Source organism: Loa loa, assembly GCF_000183805.2.
Source record: "Loa loa unplaced genomic scaffold supercont3.31, whole genome shotgun sequence".
Taxonomy (NCBI): Eukaryota; Metazoa; Nematoda; class Chromadorea; order Rhabditida; family Onchocercidae; genus Loa; species Loa loa.
This window is the reverse complement of record NW_018108211.1, coordinates 198,497-217,267: the sequence shown is the minus strand read 5'-3', so window position 1 is coordinate 217,267 and position 18,771 is coordinate 198,497. Positions and strand designations below refer to the sequence as shown.

The following is an 18,771-nucleotide window of genomic DNA, read 5'->3' as shown; positions in this document are numbered from 1 at the left end:
TGTATATATATATATATATATATATATATATATATATATATACATGTATATATATATATATGTATATATACATGTAACTGAAGTCTCTCAGCATTATTTCCTTTTTCGAATTTCTCTTGTTAATGCGACAGGAGCCTTTATTTACATTCAATTACTTACTACTGGCGAGATGAGAGCCAAGATGAGTCAAGCAGATGCATGTAAGTTATTAGATGAAGTCGATCAGACCTTACCTCAACGATGGTGTTCTTCTCCTGAAGCGAGATATTGATAGGAAAGTGGGCATACACCGACCGCATCTTATATCGGAATCCTTTAGTAACACCTTTGATCATATTTTCAATGTGAGAGCAAACGGTGCGAATAGCAGCGACTTCTTTCCGTATTCCAAACCATTTCCTCACACGGACTGTATTCTTACTAATCTTCTCGATTTCCATATGCAAGTGTCGGAAATCCCTCTTAAGTACACCACGAGGACCTTTGACGGTGACCACCCGTTTATTGACTGAGAATGTAACACCTTCCGGGAACTTCACTGTGTCGTGTGCTTCGATGAGTTTCATCCTTTACCACTGAAATTTCATTTATTTTAAGTGCGATGGTTAATTTCTTCGGTCGAAATCAAAATTACTAATGAGCGCACAAAACAAATGTCACTTATACGTGAAAATGGAGAAAGTGGCGTATCTACTAGTACATTAGCTATTAATATGAAGGCTTCACATACTTATTTAGTTCGAGCCATCCTCAAATCACAGTAATCCAACCTAGAACATATCATCTCGTACTTAGCTGAGTGATACAGCGGAGAACAATATGATGAGCAGACTAGTCTTTAGCTCCCGTTCATATTTCTATCCAGTCAATAAGAAAACGAATTGCACTTCAGACTAGCGTAATCGCTGGACAAACTCTTAGCCATCGGAATAAGGCAACAGAAAAAACCCCCAACACCGAATTCTCACGAACTGACAGACCGGCCTGCCTGACACAATCTCGGCCATGCCTGCCAATCAGTGGGACCTACAAACATGCCCATACCGACCATTTGTCACACGAACGGGCCCTAGTGCAACATTTAGTATCTCACTGTGGCCTGGTAGAATAGCAATTCTTCGTATTTATCATTCTTCGTTTATCCTATTTTGAGAGGTAAGGGGATAAGGAAAATAAACCTGTATAAGGACTGCCGATGCTTTGTTCCCTATTTTTCTAATATCTATTTGTAGGATCAAAGAAAGATCACTAGCAAACAATCTAAAGCGAACCATGCGCATCAAAAAGAAGGTAATGTCTTCCCAGATCATCACTTATTTAGACTTTCTTCCGATGCTTTTCATCTCAGTTTGCCCAAAAATTAGCAGGAAACTTGCGCGCGGCATCAAAACTTGTTGCTATGTATATCAGATATATCAGCTATGTATATATGAGAATGTTCAGCTTTTATAAAGTACCGTTTTCAGTACGAATCCGGAGCTGCTACTAATTACATTACTCGAGGGCGAGCGCTGAAAAAACTGCAGCTGTCGTTGAAGGATTTTCGTCGCCTTTGTATTCTAAAGGGGATTTATCCTCATGAGCCTTTGCATAAAAAGAAAGTTAACAAGGGATCAACAGAAAATCGAGTGTACTATTATGCTAAAGATATCAACTTTCTGGCTTCTGAACCGATCATTAGAAAATTCCGAGAATATAAGGCATGTCATTTCCTTTTATCCTTCTAAATCTGGGTAGAATGGATTGAGCGAGATGTTCTGATGATTAACGCAGAGCTTTTTTCAAGGTTCTGCTGGTCTGGTTTTGCCTAGGAATTAAAATCACATATTGACGACTTTATGTATTAGTTTAACTGAAACAAAACACTTTATATTATTTCTTTACATCTTTCAGATATTTTTGAAAAAGCTAACTACGGCAAAAGTAAAACGAGATGAAGAACGCGTCAAGAAATTATACGAAAGACGCCCTGAATATCAACTGGATCATATTGTGAAAGAAAGGTATTTTATTTGGCCGTTTCGAAAGTTTTCTGACGTTTGGTAGGCTGTCTGCACATCACATATATTTTTTACACCTTTTTTCAAGACTTCTATATCTTTTTGCAGATATCCAACGTTTGAGTCAGCACTACGAGATCTGGATGATGCACTATGTTTGCTGTTTGCTTTTGCAGTTTTGCCTCACACAAAAATTATTACTAGCTCTTTGATAGCTTCATCTCGGAGACTAACTGCAGAATTCAACCATTATATCATCGAATCGAATTCTCTCAACAAGTTTAGCCATCTTACATAGCAATTGTCCACCTTTTCCAATTCAACAAATTTATCCTTCATGTTTTTACGGTTGTTGCTTCGCCGAGTTGCACATTTTCTATTTGGTCTAATTCACCAGTCATTAGCGGTATTGACGACAATCTGATAGATTCCGACACTGTTTAACTTAGCATCATTTCATAACTCAATGAAGCTCAGATAGTTAACGGAGGAGTTATTACCAGGAAATGTGAAAAATCTATATTTCAGGTTTTTGTCTCGATTAAGGGGATCTATTATGAAGCAGAAGTGATGGGCGAACGAGTAACGTGGATTGTGGGTCATGACAGAGGCGTGGGACATGTAAGCGAGGTAGATTTTTCCGTGATGGCAACATTCGCAGAATTCTATGTTACAATGCTCGAATTCGTCAACTTCCGACTTTATCAGTCGATCGGACTTTTTTACCCGCCTAAACTTGCTTTCAAGTCAAACAAGGTTGTTTTTATATTATATTCACCATTTCTAAGTCCCATTCATCTCAGAAATTGGGACCTTGCCAAAAATGGACTTTGCTTTCAATTCCTGTGTAAGTTTGAAAAGATTTAGTCTGAAGATGACGACCAAACTGAAGAAGGAAAAGTGTATAGCTTAGCTTGTCCGCTATCGAGATTTGACAGTTATGAGGAACATATTGATGTCAGTATCGATGATGCAGTCAACAATGAACTCAGTGAAAAACTGTGTGACGTCGAAAAGAGGAAACAGCTGTTTGCAAACTATCGTTTTTGGTTAAATCGTGAAGTTCCAAAAGATGTTCTTGCAATTATTATAAGGTTACTTTCTCGATTTCCGTAGATGTCTTTATGTCCACTGTTTATTTGATAGTATGACGCAATGCTTCCAGTCTCATTTAGGTCATGAAATTCCCTTACAATTTTCTTGCATTTTACAGAAGTTGTGGTGGCTTGGTTTCTTGGGAAAATTGTCCAGCGGCACAATATTGTGAAAATGATGCTCAGATTACACACCAAATAGTAGACAGGCCATTGCTTGACAGTCACAGAAATCTCAGCAGGTATTTCAGTTCTTACCATCTTGCAGCCCTTTTTATCACCTTCTCTTTAGATTACAGATGAAATGAAATGGTCTGTCAATCAACACTTATAGGAGATAATGTTGTTCGCTCAACAAATATCTCGGCAGGGTAAAATGTTGCATTGAATAAACTTTGGTGTTATTTCTTCTGTATATCAAAATTTGCAGGTGCTATGTACAACCGCAGTGGGTTTTCGATAGTTTTAATAAACGAACTTGTCTTCAAGTGAAGAAGTACCTTCCCGGTGCAATACTGCCACCTCATTTGTCACCTTTTTCCAGTGACTACAATACTTACGAAGAACAGCTCGAACAGTTAAAGCTGTTAAGCAAAGGTGCTTTTCCTAGAACTAATATTAGGGAAAGTTCCAAAAAAATACTTTTTCGAGGTAATGATTAAACCACTATGACATCAAATAACATCAAGTAATAAATCCTAATTTTTAGCATCGTCAAGCGCGACCAGCAGAATGAAAACTGAGAGGGAAAGTACGATACGAGAAAAGAAAAAAGTTCAAAAAGAAAAGGAAGTACCAACTATGAACGTTAACAAAGGTCGAATGCATAAAGAGAATTTACAGAAGAAGCTAAATGAAGAGGTGAAAATGATTACTCTTATCTTCAATAATATTCAATCCACCCCTTCTAAAAAGAAAAGTTAGATATATTGGAAGTTAGACTCGACTACTCTACCTTTTTAACTTCAGTAGCACTTTAAACTGGATTCTGCAAGTATTTTTTGTAATTCAGAACTTGAGCTATACAATGCTCAGAAATTCCAAGTGTTATTCGCAATTAATATTTTTGAAGATAAAGAGCATTCAACGTGCTCTGAACGATGGCTACATAGATTTTGTGGAAGCATGTAAAGTTGACTGAGACTTCTTCCCGAACTAAATACTTTGTTTTTAAGGGACATGAACTCAAACTACGTGAAATGCTCATACCAAAAAAACGTAGGCGAGTTTATTCCAAAATCAAGCGAGGAATTAAACGCCGAGTCCACGAAGAAAAAAAGTTAAATGAGAAAAGATTGAAAATGTTGGAAAAAACGAATTGACAGTTGACATTGTATTTGTTAAAACTCTAGAATAAATGGTTGTAAAGTATTCGATGTTCACAATCAGATCTGATTTATTGTTGATTTTTGAAAAGCAAGCAATCATAGAGGTTAGTACAGTGAACATTTTGGCATTTAGCCTGGTCAAATCATATATTTATGCCTTGGTATTGACTAGCGTTCGCATTTCGATACAGCAAATTTTTAAAAAACATGGAAATACCATTAAAAATCCATATATTTACCGATGAAACCATAAGTCTGCATTCAAAGTCTTTGAGGTACGGAAAGATAATCAGGAGGACCGCAAAGGAAACTAAACCAAAATTTTTAAGTAAATTGAGTCGTCCCAGCATGAAATGGGATTATATATATATATATATATATAAGATCAGCAGCACTAGATATTCAGAAAAAAGCGGTTTATGCTAGCCAGCAAAATGTCACTGATGTCATTTGCGTACTTCCAATTTAAATTGTAGATTAGTTTGCAAAATAACAGTTGCTAACATATGGCGCTTCCCGCTTCCGGACTTCTTTTTCAGAATTATTGAAAAATAAAGCTCATGGAGATACAATAACAAACACAACAGTTTTTATGATAGGAATACGATTTCTGTAACTCCTAGTTGAGAAAAAATTTTGAACCTTCCATACTGGAAAACGTTCAAACTAGATAGGTGAAACTCCCGAAATAAGACGAAGTTTCACATCATATTTTCACTCGCATAAGATTTTCATGTATACTGCGTCATCAGATATTTAGTTCTAACAATAAAGAAACAATTATGTTTGAAAGAAAAAAATACATCAGTCGAACCAGTGATTCCACTGACAATCTTCACTCCATGATTTGACGCATAAAAAGCACCAATGCTCACCACACTGTACACAGTGCATGTGAGCGCAGCCACCATTTCGCTCTGTTGGAGAACCACAAGAAGGACATCTACGACATGTACGCTCGATGATCTTCTTAGTTGCATTTGATTCCAAACAAATACATTCTAACTGTCGACACAAGCCGCAAAACGAAAAATAACACTCCGGACAAGTTATCTAGAAAACATACTTTTTGCCTTAAACCTTTGGAGATGAACAACTGGCAAAACTGTAATCGTGAAAGAAATGGAAAAAGAAATATGTACCACACATTGCTACAATCTTCCAGATATGTACCACACACTGCTACAATCTTCCAGATATGTACCACACACTGCTACAATACGCCCCGCATCGAATCAGTGTACTGGCACACCTTAGGATTTGTTGGATCAAACTCCCACAGGAAAGAAGCACCACAGTTTGCTCTTGGGCAAAACATTCCTTCTCGTTCCAGAATAACGAAACGTTCTGCTGCCTGTCGCTGATATTCATTATAATTCGATTTGCCCAATAGATAAAAACAATGTGCGTCGACAACACATCCTATAAACTATGGAAATCAGTACAAATCTACACATTATTAACTTCTTTGATTAAACTCATTTTCTTACCAGAAAACTTCTGCATTTTGCAACGAACATGAATGATAGCACTTTTTTAGCACTTCAAATTCAATTTTTTCACAGTAACAGTTTACAGAATTTCAAGAATTAACATTTATGAAATCAGAAATGGGAAGAGTCCATACCGTCTACAATTGCGAATATTTCTAAAAATAAACTATGAGTAATTACATCTGCTACCAACCACGACAGTCGTAGACCGGACAACCGACGGTATAACCGTTTGGTGGAATAAATTCGAATTGATGTTCAGCAAAAGCTTTTTTGATATAGGTTGAGAAACATTCCACGCATGTGTGATGATGACAGTTCAACTGTACAACAGTCTGCAAAAATGAAGCACAAAGAATACGTGAACCTGACCAGAAGTTCCCAATAAATCCTTTCTAAAATAATGCAAACTTTTTTATCGCTTCTAGATAAGGTAAATTTAGTGACTAATTTCAGTGAGAAGCACGAAATTCACCTTCATATGCGAATCAAAACATATCGAACAACTGCCCAATCCATGGGAATTTCGAACATGCGTTAGCGGTATTGCTATCTAAAGCTGACGATATTACACATCATGAAATAGAAATCCATAACAATTTCTAATGGCTATAATGGTAATAAGAGACTTTCAAAAGATGAGCTCCAATGAATGATCGAACAGTACTTTGAGGAAAAGAATCAATGTCATACCTGGCCACAATCGGTACATTTGAAGCAAAAACGTGCTGTCGTCTCTTTCCCACAATCTTTACAGTCGGTTTGTATGGTATTTCTACAAAAAAAGAAAAAAAAAACTGAAATTGCCTACTACTCAAATTCTTCTTGCTCGTTGTTCAAATTTTCATGGATAAAAAATCCTGCCCAATCCTACCTTCAAACAATCCTATCTCAATGAAACCATCATTTACAAACACCAGGTTATTCTCATCCTCTCTCAAAAACTTCACATTATTACAGTGGTAAACAATCTATTTAAGAATTAGAAGACGAAAGCAATGACTTACATTGAGAGGACGTCCTTCCAACTAGAAGGCTCTCTAATTACAATCAATGAACTGGACGAACATTCAGCACAGTAAACCCGCAATTTGCCATCCTTCAACGAACTGCAATTTTTACAAAAGACCTTAAATGATGTGATTTCAGATGATCTGTTATTTGCGAGAGATGACGACGATTCACTTTTCTGCTTCGCCTCTTCTTCTGATGAACACAGTTGAGTGACCACTGCTGTTAGCGAACTACAAAATAGTGGAAATGAAGTGAGAATTTAATAAAAAAAGAAAGGGAAATAAACAAAAACTAGAAATTTACGTTTGTGGTCCGAGAAATAGAGCACTGATTGGTGTGTCGTTGGTCAATTTATTTCCACAAAGAATGAGGAGAAAGTTAGAATGCGGAATGCCAAGTCTAGCTGACAACTTGTTTGCAACGTCACCAACAGTATCACAGTCATCCACCTCGACAACAATATCTCTGGATCGACCGATACGGCTTCTATACCATGGCTCTCGATTCCACACCGTAATCAACAGTTGCATTTCATCGTTTGCGAGAAAGAACTGTCAAATGGACTTGAATTAAAAAGAATTCTGAAAATATGCTTGAACAGCTTTATCTTTGACAGCTTTACCAACAGATACGACTTCCACTTGTCTTTGAATAGTCACTTCAAAAGAAGCCTGACTACCGCTAGAGTGGAACTCTTCTAAGCATTAACCTCCTTGAGTTTCACACCCTTTAGGTCGTTACGAAATAAATGGGTTCATATCGATCAGGCCGCAACCAAACTTTTCTAAAACACTGTTTTAGCTATACCCTGAACTCTCGAACGCTCCAATTATGTTCTGTATATGTGTATGTATGTATGTGTTTGTGTGTGTATATATGTGTATGTTCTACCACTTATGAAAAGATTCAAAAGGATATAAAGCATAAAATGACATTGGCGCAAAATAAGTGAACGTATAACATAACGAAATCCTACCTTCGAGGATGAACAGTAGCAGATGGTATCCTTTTAGAGAATTTATCACTAAGAAGAGACAACAACGTATACCCGAAATATGTCTCTCTCGTATATAAGAAAAGAGGTGGTGACAGTTTTATAAATTCCCGGAAATTTATTGATGTATTGCTTTTTTCTCCTGTGATTCGCATGGGGCGTTAAGTTGTTCTTTATCTGAGAGTATCATCTGTAAAGATGGACGAGATTCAAACAGTTTGCTGCGATAAGGGAAAAGAAGAATTTTCGCGGTCCGTTGTATTCTTTCTATCCAAAACCTTACTGCTGTTCCGTTTACTGTTTGCCATCCTGCAGCTTTCTCCGGATATACGCATGCACCATGCATGTAACATGCACAGCAAGTACGATGCACGCATAATATGCAACTACGGATTGTCCACCTACTTGATAATATTGATTAATACCTAAATTTCAAGTCTCATGATTTTTCCTAGTCATCATAAAGAAATCGCCAAAATTCAAACTTGTTTAAAAACAGCTCATTTGCTTATTTTCTTTGTTTCAATTCGTTGCATAAAGTGAAGAATTGCTGCTGAAGGTTGAAAAAATGTGGACTTATAAACGAATTGAATTTAATATTATTAAGTAAAACTCTGAAGTTATCGGCGCGTTAGATAGAGTAAAACGTATTGCATGTCTAAGAAATTTAGAGGAAAACAACATTATCCCTGTTAAATTCCTAGAAATAGATTCTTGGAATTAGTGAGAAATTTGTTTCGTTAGCAACCGGTATTTTGTCAGCAGCAAATCAGGCGGCGCGATTTTCTGCAAAGTTTCCCACCGGTAGTATAGAAAGATCAATTTTAGTTTTTCAGAGGATTGCTGATTATATTGTGAAGAAGATAGGAATTGAGAAATGGCTTGGGCTAAGAACTAAGTAGCCAGCGAAATTGAATGTCCTCTTAATGTCTTTTTTGAGCGACTTTTCTGATGCATTTTGTGTGCTCGTGAAAAGTAACAAGGGTAATGGATTGTAACTAAGTAGCCATAAGGATTGCTTCCATTAGGAAAGCTAAGACTCATTCCCAGTTCCTACTATAATTTCACCAAGGTTTCGTTTGTAGTGACGATATTTCCGGATTTAGAATGGGATTAAATAACTTCAAAAGATAAGTTTCCAAAGGTTCTACAAGCAAAAACATATTAAGCGAGCTTTACTTTACTCAAGCTTTGCTTTACTTTGAATGGGCTTTTTACTTCCCAAACTTTTCTGATGACACTGGCCTCTCAGGTTCGGTCCTTTCCCAGAATTAACATTAAGGATCACATCCGTAGAACTGTGACTTCTTCTGATTTGATGGGTTATCAGACTGCTGGATCATCGATCACTCTAATGAACATTTGTGTGGAGTTTCTTCTTATTGGTTTCTTATTTGGATTTTTCCTACAAACTATCCATTGCAAAGAATATGGAAGGATAACTTCAATTTTAAAATGAAATATGGCTGGCTTACATCCTGATGGAGAGTGTTTATGTTTCATTTTCAATATTCAAGCAAAACTGAAGTGATTTTCAAGTTGGAGATGATGTCATTAATGAATTCAATACAGTTGAAAAATAATTCACAGTATGACAGCGATTTTTCTTAATTTTCTATTCACATGATTGAATATCAGAAGGTTCATGTTTACACTAGTCTTGATACTTGGCTAAGAAAAACTGACATTAATATATTTAAATATCTCGGTGTAGCCATCGAGATTGAGACCGAGATTGCCTAGATTGCCTAGTTTTTGTTTCATAAGATCGGAAGAAACCCTCGTGATATATCACATTCCCAAGATTTATATTTGAGGCTAAACTTTTCCATTTCATTATTAATTTTAGATCCTGTACTCCGTAGAATATGTAGCCCGATTGTTAAGCTTTCCCTTATCGAACCATTGGAATTAAGCCATTTCGAATTAAAAATTAAGCCTAGTAGGAATCAGCATCATTATTACTGTAGACACTGTTATTCACACTTCAAGAGATGCCAAACTCTTGGCATCTTCATCATGAAGACCAAATAGTTGATCCTTTATAATCAACCAAATTTTTTTGATATATTTGCTTGGCCACTAAACCACATAGATCTCTTGAGAAGCGAAAGGACAAAGGAGAAGAAAAAAAAAGAATTAATTTGTTTAATGAAATCTAAACGAGACCCCATGATATTCAAAGGATTTGATGTTAATATCGACAAAAAATGCTCCTTTCTGGTCCAGCTCCAATGATCACAATCATCCTAAGCTCAACTGCCAAAATGATGGAAGAATGCATGGCTGGCCATTTCTTCCTTGTCCTTCTTTCACACTTTTAATTACATTTTGCAAAGTATCACATTCGAGAGAAAGAAAAGTAAAAAAGAAGAAATGAAAGTCCCACCCCTGGGGAGTTTGGCTTTAGTTATCGTAATCCAAGCCCACCTCCTGACTTCCAAAGCCCTTAGCCAACGAATATATGTAATGGTCCTCGACTCGGCTTTTTGAAGCCATTATATCAAAAGCATCATCATCATCATCAGTATCGCCGCTAACACTGTCATCTAAATTTCGAGATGAAAGGTCTCTTCCAACACCTCTGTTCCTCCATTCTTATCGCTGCATTGATGATGTCCAGTTGTGTACAGTATACAACGGGACAGTTACAAACTTGTTCGCAGGTACCAATTTATTCCTTTCGCTTCTATCATATCAGTGTTAGTCTACCTTGTTTATTATGTCAGTGTTAGTCTATCTTGTGTGTGTATTTCATCAATAGATATGTCATTGTCAGGTGAATGATAGTGTCACCGTTTTCTTTATCAACAAGTGGTATTAGTAAATCTGTTTGCTGCTGAATAGACACTACCCAGAAAGTGCTGTTTATAAAAAAAAGTTCAAAAAGGCGTCCTCAGGCTTTTTTTTTTCCGTTTTTCGGGAAAACTTTTCAATCTTTGACAAAGCGTTTTGCATATTGGCAAACTTTCATTCTTCCAACAACTTAGTGATGTCCATTCGGGGTATTTCAAGTTTTATTCCAGTTCTGATTTTCATTTCCTTTTAAAATGGATACCAACATAGAACATGATCGAACAAGGAAATTCTATCAGGCATTTGTTAAGCAGATCTTGCCTCCAAAGGATATATATCTTTCATTAAATTTTCGCCAAGTATTTCTTTTGAAGCTAAGAAAAAAAAGTGATCCATTTGCCCATTTGCATTATTTTCAGCTAAATTTTGAACCAGACTTTTGAAAGCTTTTATATTACATTATATAAATGGATTTTGAATAATTTCCAGTGTTGATGGTGAAATTTATGGCTCAAACAGGATTGATTCTGTTGTCTTAAAATGAATCTTCAATTTTAACGGCTCCTTTTTAAACAAGATAATAGCACATGATTAGATCTTTTTGATTCAGACCATATCAAATAAAATTAACTTCCAGTGAAGCATTTTTTTTCTACAACTGAAAATTTTTCTAATTGAACAATTTTCATTCCAAACAAATATACGATAATCCATTTTATAAAGTTTCCAACAACAACGTTTGCTTCGCAGAAATACTGGAAAAGGTAAATTTCCAAGGAAAATGTTTCACTTGCTTAAAATTGATAGGTAATTTCTTCTTTTTCCTTCATATCGAAATTTCTGTTTTGGTGGTAGAGATATTTAGAAAAAATTGACTTGTGGAATTTTCATGCATAAAAGATTGTGCATTTAATATATGGACAAATTGAAAGAAGCAATTCTTCGAAATTTATTAATTTCGGTCGATAAGTCGAATTTCAAAAATGCTTCCATTCAATCATTTTGCTGCAGAATTCACGTTGCTCGAACTACTGATTTTTACAGCACAGACATTCACGGATTTCATAAATTTCATCGAATACAGCAGTTTTTTTTTCCTTTTTTCAATCACTTTGACCTTGTTGAGTTGAGTTCTCATTCATTTCTTTTCACTGTGACATGAATTCTTGAACTAAGTCTTGGTTTATAAGTGGAAAAAGTTTGGATGATTAAGTAATAAGACTGTATTTAAAATAGACTGCTAGGTTTTTGAATAAAGCAGGAGAACATTCAACTTATTAGGAACAGAGTATCTTTTAAAGATGCTTAACAGTATGCCTATTTACCTGTGAATTCCGAATTTTCGGTTTCAATAAAAAGGTTCGCATATTTATGTGTGCATAATATTCAAAACAAATGAAACAAAAGGATTTATTGCCTTTTTTTGACGGTCTTGAATTAAAGATATACTGTTTGCTACCCATAATAAAGTAAGTCATTTGTTGAACACTGGCCAACTAGTCTTCCTCTTTCTTGTTGAATATTTATGATGATGCATTAGATTGCCGAGCAGTGAAAAGGATAGAGAGGTGGGAATTCTTTTAGACAATCACAGATTTGTTATTTTTATCTAAGAGTTGCCTAACATTTATCGCAAAGTTATTATTATATAGAGAAAAGTCACCAAAGAATCAGATGCTGGACAAGCCGAAAACTAGACATTCAAAATCTACCATATATCTAATTGTTTCTGGAATCCAATATGACCATAACAATGAATACAGTTTAACAATGTAACAATCTTCCCATTGGATATCTTCTGAGGGACAATAATATAAGAATTGCCGGGGATAGTGAATTCTCAAACTGTTTGTTCCCAAATGCATATTTCAATATAATTAGCAAATGGTGAGTTTGGATAACGAATAGTTTGGCAATAACAAACACTGGAAAGCCATCTGTGTCCTGGTAGAGGAAGCAGTAAATACAACAGTGTCGCATGTTTATAAAAGCCTAATTCAAGAGACTAGCCGGAGAAGAGGGGAAGGGAAAAGATTTCAGGAGATTTATCTAAATTCCATTCACTGTTTTTTAGTTTGAAGTGGGACAATCTTAATGAAGCGGCGGTAATTTCCTACAACAACCCTGTCCTCAAGAGAAAACAACTATATGTCGCATATTTTAAGCAAAAGCGGGAAATAATTTGCAATTTGATATCTCTTTATGTTTCATTTTTGAGAATTATTTCATTATATTGCATGAATTTTGTTCAAATTTTTTTGCAACTTATTTTGTAATTAAAATAAAGTGTAAAAATCATGATGTGCGGTTGATTTATTGGTTTCAGGTATTTGCATCATCTACTGAAGAAAATGACAAGGTGTTGTTATGTCAAATGTATGAAACTTCATCATTATTGGCTCAGCTTGGCACTTTTGTTTCTAAAGATGTAGAGAAACTTTTGGCTAACGAAGGTACAATCTAACAATTCTAGGAATTACGTTGAGTAATTTCCTTTTCCTGACGATTATTTCAACGTCATGTTTCCATTGTTCTCTAAAAAGCAATTAGTTTAACAAAGGAAGTGGAGTAATTCATTTAGTGTGTGTTTTAGCTATTGAAGACTAGTTTTGAAACAAAAGCAATCTGGAATTCTGTTCTAATGAGTAGACATAAATATTGGAATATTAACACAAATAACCGAAAATTCAAATACCGTTTAATTCTACGCATTTAATCAGTTTTTTTTTCGCATTTGATGAGAATTAGGTTTCCAGAAACGATTCTCGGATCTAAAATCTATTTTAGTTGTAGTAAATGAACTCTAAAGAAAATTTGAAAAGTGACCATCCAACTTTTTATTTTATAACAATTAGACAAAAAACTCAAAATAAATTTAAATTTTCAAATTTAAAATTAAAATTTCTTTTAAAATTAAAAAATTTTTCTTTTTTTTAAAATTTTTTTGCATTTTTTTGATATCAAAATTTCTTTTTAAAAATTAAAAGAGTTTACCATCGATTGATCTGGATCAAAATAAAATATTGAAATATTTAAAAAAACAAAATCAAAATAAAACATTCTTGTAGCAGAGTTGTTTATTGTGCACCTTAATCTTTGTAGCTTTAGATTCAAATGTCCAAAACAATCAATTCTATCATTTGTTGAGATTCTGCTAACCACCAATAGAGTTGTTTTGAACGCTAAACAATCTATGCCAACTGGTTGAATGTTATAGTGTGATTACAGGTGTGACAATGGACGACGTTCAGGACATCGAAAAAAGGAAGCATGAATATCTGCGATTCGGTAAGAGAAAACACGAGTATTTGCGTTTCGGGAAGAGGAAGCATGAATACTTAAGATTTGGTCGAAAGTAGCTGAGTCATAGTTCCCATTGCATCCATTATTTTTCTGGATTTCATTTATGTATATGTTGTAAATCATTGCAATGTTTTCCATATATGGCATTTATTTCCAAAAGTAGTTCACATCAATAAATGCAAAGTTACATTTCCTTATCACACATGGATTACCAGTATTTACTACTGAAAGGGATAAAAGTATTAAAACGATAATGTTTAAGTCATAATTCAAGAGAAATCGATCAAAACCCTGTTGTCCCAAAATTATTCCCACCTTTCTAGATTGGATAAGAGTGAGAAGCTACTCTGGACATGTATGTCGGAGAATATGTTTTTTTTAAAGAATGAATAACTAATTAGACAAAAGCGACTATGAATGGCCATATTCGATAGGAACAGCGTTATTATCAGGTAGCGTATCACACCACACACACCCAGCCACACACACATACATACACCCAGCCACACACAAACACACACACACACACCATACATACATACATACACACACATCGAATATAGCAGGTAGAACTTCTAATGCTTTGATAGTACGCTTCCCAATCTTTAGTTAACGAGGGAATTCTTCAAAATACTGATAAAGGATATCGCATTATCAGCGAACACTAAACAGGAAAGAGTAAAAAGTGCAAATCGCAAATATGACGGGATCGATAAAATCACCACACATTCAAATATCGTAAAAGTGAACCCTAAATGACGTAAATCATCTAATCCAAACAAACTTCCTCTTTTTAAACTTTTTCCATTTAAACACCAATTTCCAGGGAAAAACTAACTGATAACAGCTAAGATCATTAACAAAATAGAATATCCAAATAAACTGAATGACGGGATGAGATATGCTTTTTTTGTAATTGAGTTGATGCTAACAGATAATTCTGTTATCAACAATCAAATCATTAAAGTGAATAACATAATAGTCAGTAGTCAGTAATAGTAATAATAATACATCACACATGCATATATATGGTTACACATGTAGATATAAGTGCATAGAAGTAATCATAATTGCCAGTAGACAATAGCTAAACCTTGAAAAGTGAACAATGTTCGAAGCGATTATCATTTTTGGAATCAATTCGCAAATAGCTGTATCATTCATATCCTCGAATTATGAGGATAATGTGCGCTAACATATTTATTGTTCCGTTCTGGACTGAACACTTTCTCCGTTATAAGATTCAGACAAAAAAGTGCCATTATCGCCAGATATAGTGATACAATGATACCAGCACAGGCCTGTAATTATGATAGGTTATAAAAGATCAGAATATGATTATAACTGATATTATCAAAAAGCAATATATATCTTTTCTCTTTAAACATACCGAATAATTCTGGAAAAATGAAGCATGCGAAAAGTTGAAATGCTTTTAAACTTTTGCAAAGAAAGATAATTTATAAAGGTGAACATATACTGTTCAGTCTTTAAGATATCAATTAAATCTGGAAAACTTATGGCAAATTGCGAAAAAACCTACAGCAATCCATCCGAAACGTTCTCCTGTTTCGATGATAGTTCGTTGAGAAATAGTTCCACCGATACCGCATACTAGCATCCATGCAATCATTCCTGCACCGGCGAATACCACTTCCTGAATTATAAGCTGCCGATGGTTAAATTCATCCCTGATACATGATCAGATCAATACCCATGTAACAATCGACAAAGATAAATACTCTAATCGCATTTTTCCTCAGTCAGATATGTATACTAATAGCAATAACGGAATTCATTTTATATTTCAGTACTTGAAGTAATTCAGCAAACTCCTATGTAATCTCATGTAAAAGACGAACATCCCGGAATTCTCTAGGAAAACATAAAAGATAACTCGATTTTTGGCAGGTTAAAGTCCTTCATTATAGTCACTCTGCCGTTTTGTTGTTTGCATTTATTTAATGGCTTCTCATGTCTTGGAATGGTTAGTATAAAAGGGGCTACTTTCAGCGGGAAATCTAATAAAAAAAAGAAACTTGGCAATTCCGGGAAAACAAACAAATAAACTTGCAGTGATAGAGCAGTTTGTAAGAGATACCGCTCTTCTTTCGCCCATTTTTTGACGGTGCACAATGACATACATAATAATGGAAACGATGCAATAAAGTAAGGTAAGTGACGAAATGATATAAATGAGAACAATTTCATAGTTCACTGAAATATAAGCCACTGTATATTCTGGATCGAGCAGAATCAATGCTACTATTGTCAGGATCTGAAATTAGTGCAATGAACTTTGCAAAGATGATGTTTTTAAATAGCGAGGGAAAGAGGAAAGAGAGGAGAAAATATTTGTAGAAAAATTTACGAATTTAGAAACACAATTTTTATGTCCTTAAGACTACCGCAAACAAGCTTATTTTGTTGTCGCGATTAAAATCATAAGTGAAATAACAGCTTCTATTTCGTGAGCCTGTTCAATTTTAAGTCTTATTAAATTAAGATAAAACTTTCAGCTTTACAGTTTTCTGACTCTAATGGGGTACAGTTACACGTCCAATTACTACTGCGCCAACATTGACTTTTTTTCAATTAGTATTATTTTTCAGATATCGTCATTAAAATTTTCATCGCCATTCAGTACTGATGCAAAATGATTCGAGAGATTGCGTAAGAGTCAAAACCCCTCCTTGATATAGTTTATGGACCTTAAGATGACAATTAAGAAATGGAAAAATACAACCCTTCTCCAGTAGGATATTTTAATACAAATAATTCAAATGCAACACTGATTCACATCCCCTAAGAGCATACAACTTACTAGAAAGATGATGTACTAAATCGCAAGTGTAATCAATTAACATATAGGAATTAATATGGATTAAAAACACCCCTAAGCCATCTAGACATCCTACATCAAAATCATAGCCAAATGGGAAGGTACCAGAAACAGATGTAGGTAAATTCATGCCTACATGTGCCTGATAAGGAAAACAACTTACAACAATGAGAACTTTGATGGCTGCACAAATAATCAATTGCGTCGGGAGAACCATTGTGGTTGAAATGAGAGAAATGAGATGCTGTAATGCACGGTGAAGAAGAATATGCTCTAATGCTTACAATGTGATGCATTTGCTTTACTACCTGAATCATTGTGTCAATATTTGTAAAAGTGAGACACACTGATTGGGCGCTAAGGGGACGCATAGCAATTAGCTCATAGACCATTCTTCACCGTCTCACCTGCAGTGATTCTTCCCCAGCGATGTAATACAACAATGAAGCATGTACTCCATATATAAAGAAGTTATTTGAAAATCAATAGGGAGAGTATTACCAGGTCCCACGTTTTTTAAATAATTAACTTGTTAATCGTTAATTACAAACCACTCCTTGCAAATTGTTCTCTATCCAAGAAATGAACTGATAGCAAACCTCACGAATCACCAAGTCCCGGAAAATCTTTCAGAAGCATTGTTAGTCACTTTATGCACCTACTGGAAATCTTTATTAGCATTACTGGTTTAGTTCCACATCAATCGCTTATCATTCACAGCAACAAGGTAATAACAAATCTTACCAGTCATATTTTTATAGCTTTTACCAGAAGCCGAGACGTTAGCCATGCTGCAGCTACTGCCTCAAAAATTACTGACTGATATCAGACTGAATTAACAATTCTATTCTCATTTGGGATTTCGAACTGCGATGAGCAGCTCGCCTTAACTGGTAGATTACGTGAAAGAATATACTCTCGTTATAATAACTTCGCTACCAAAATTTTTCTACCAGGACTGCATAATAAATTTCATTAATTATGATGGAGTAAAAATTTTGTCTTTAAAATAAAATGGAAATTGAGGAAAGAGAATTACAAACACTTCAATAAGTGATGGAAAAGTTTAACAACACAAATGAAGAACAACGCAAAAGTAAAGTCAACACAATCAACATTTACGATACGAAGAGATCAAGCGTGATCCATAAAACTGCTGATTTGAATGTAACACTAAAAACTATAAAAAAACTGGAATTGGAAATTCTTCGGTATGAAAATCACGCTTCTTTTATTGAACTGTTGCAGGACAGAGCCGACAAGTAAGACTGATAACGGAATGCACTGCATTGCGGATCACTTGTGGACAATTAGGACTCGACACTGCTTGCTCAAGAGAAACACGAAGCTGGTAGAAAACCAATCTGTAAAACTATGATCAGTAAATTTGCGAATAGTAATTTCCATGGATTAATCCCTAATGGTTTCCGATATCTATGGGAAAACACTGTAACAAAGTAAAGAAAGGGAACAAACAGACGAAATATTGAGCTATTATATCACCATCAACAGAAGTATCCCTAACTGCTTCAGACAGCTTAATACAATATTTATATGAATGTAAGTGAGTTAAAATGGAAGCAGATCATTTGTAGTAATAGCAGTATCTAATATCTATTTATGATTGCGTGCAGCGCCCGTAACATTTTCTGAATCAAATACTTAAAACGCAATAATGGTCAAATTTTCTATAAATGATGGAAAAGAAATACCTTATAGAATGGTTCCTGCGCGACACATAACGTAGCGTTATAAATCGGTAATATATGAAGGGCAGGAAGAACGAAGCCTTACCCCTGAAGACATCAACTTCAATTAATTGAAGCGTTCAATTAAGAATACACTACTTATGCTGATTTGTGAATAACAAAGTTGCGCTGTATATCTTAGGATGAACTTTGGTAACT

General features: G+C 35.0%; 6 protein-coding genes across 6 annotated transcripts in view; 2 read left to right on the top strand and 4 right to left on the bottom strand.

Moving 5' to 3' along the window:
* LOAG_16960 (60S ribosomal protein L9) overlaps positions 1 to 584 on the bottom strand; it is a 1,791-nt gene extending 1,207 nt beyond the window's left edge. The window contains exon 1 of the mRNA XM_020449614.1: positions 234 to 584. Coding sequence (XP_020306826.1) covers positions 234 to 566 — 333 coding nt within the window. The 5' untranslated portion in view covers positions 567 to 584. The remainder of the gene's footprint in view (positions 1 to 233) is intronic.
* A 421-nt stretch (positions 585 to 1,005) lies between these two features.
* Positions 1,006 to 4,416, top strand: LOAG_05985 (pescadillo family protein; the record flags this gene model as incomplete). Its single annotated transcript, XM_020447034.1, has 11 exons — positions 1,006 to 1,136; positions 1,233 to 1,290; positions 1,467 to 1,601; positions 1,894 to 2,003; positions 2,109 to 2,175; positions 2,529 to 2,630; positions 2,868 to 3,094; positions 3,214 to 3,336; positions 3,525 to 3,691; positions 3,804 to 3,955; positions 4,270 to 4,416. The coding sequence occupies 11 exons, from the start codon at positions 1,006 to 1,008 to the stop codon at positions 4,414 to 4,416; spliced, it is 1,419 nt and encodes a 472-aa protein (XP_020302696.1).
* Positions 4,417 to 4,897: 481 nt separating this feature from the next.
* On the bottom strand, positions 4,898 to 8,056 carry LOAG_05984 (IBR domain-containing protein). Its single transcript, XM_020447033.1, has 8 exons — positions 7,906 to 8,056; positions 7,233 to 7,480; positions 6,923 to 7,159; positions 6,609 to 6,690; positions 6,391 to 6,468; positions 6,109 to 6,250; positions 5,675 to 5,844; positions 4,898 to 5,475 (listed from the first exon to the last, which is right to left on the bottom strand). Exons 2-8 carry the CDS (start codon positions 7,457 to 7,459, stop codon positions 5,227 to 5,229), a joined length of 1,185 nt encoding a protein of 394 aa, XP_020302695.1. The 5' UTR covers positions 7,460 to 7,480; positions 7,906 to 8,056; the 3' UTR covers positions 4,898 to 5,226.
* Positions 8,057 to 10,538: 2,482 nt separating this feature from the next.
* Positions 10,539 to 14,190, top strand: LOAG_05983 (AF2 peptide; the record flags this gene model as incomplete). Its single annotated transcript, XM_020447032.1, has 3 exons — positions 10,539 to 10,589; positions 13,046 to 13,172; positions 13,948 to 14,190. 3 exons carry the CDS (start codon positions 10,539 to 10,541, stop codon positions 14,076 to 14,078), a joined length of 309 nt encoding a protein of 102 aa, XP_020302694.1. The 3' UTR covers positions 14,079 to 14,190.
* An 820-nt stretch (positions 14,191 to 15,010) lies between these two features.
* LOAG_05982 (hypothetical protein) lies at positions 15,011 to 17,161 on the bottom strand. Its single transcript, XM_020447031.1, has 4 exons — positions 17,028 to 17,161; positions 16,097 to 16,300; positions 15,566 to 15,679; positions 15,011 to 15,323 (listed from the first exon to the last, which is right to left on the bottom strand). The coding sequence occupies exons 1-4, from the start codon at positions 17,079 to 17,081 to the stop codon at positions 15,183 to 15,185; spliced, it is 513 nt and encodes a 170-aa protein (XP_020302693.1). The 5' UTR covers positions 17,082 to 17,161; the 3' UTR covers positions 15,011 to 15,182.
* Positions 17,162 to 18,002: 841 nt separating this feature from the next.
* Positions 18,003 to 18,771, bottom strand: part of LOAG_04408 (membrane protein) — a 3,675-nt gene continuing 2,906 nt past the window's right edge. Inside the window, exon 6 of the mRNA XM_020446587.1 lies at positions 18,003 to 18,228. Within this exon, the coding sequence (XP_020303099.1) occupies positions 18,096 to 18,228 (133 nt within the window). The 3' untranslated portion in view covers positions 18,003 to 18,095. The remainder of the gene's footprint in view (positions 18,229 to 18,771) is intronic.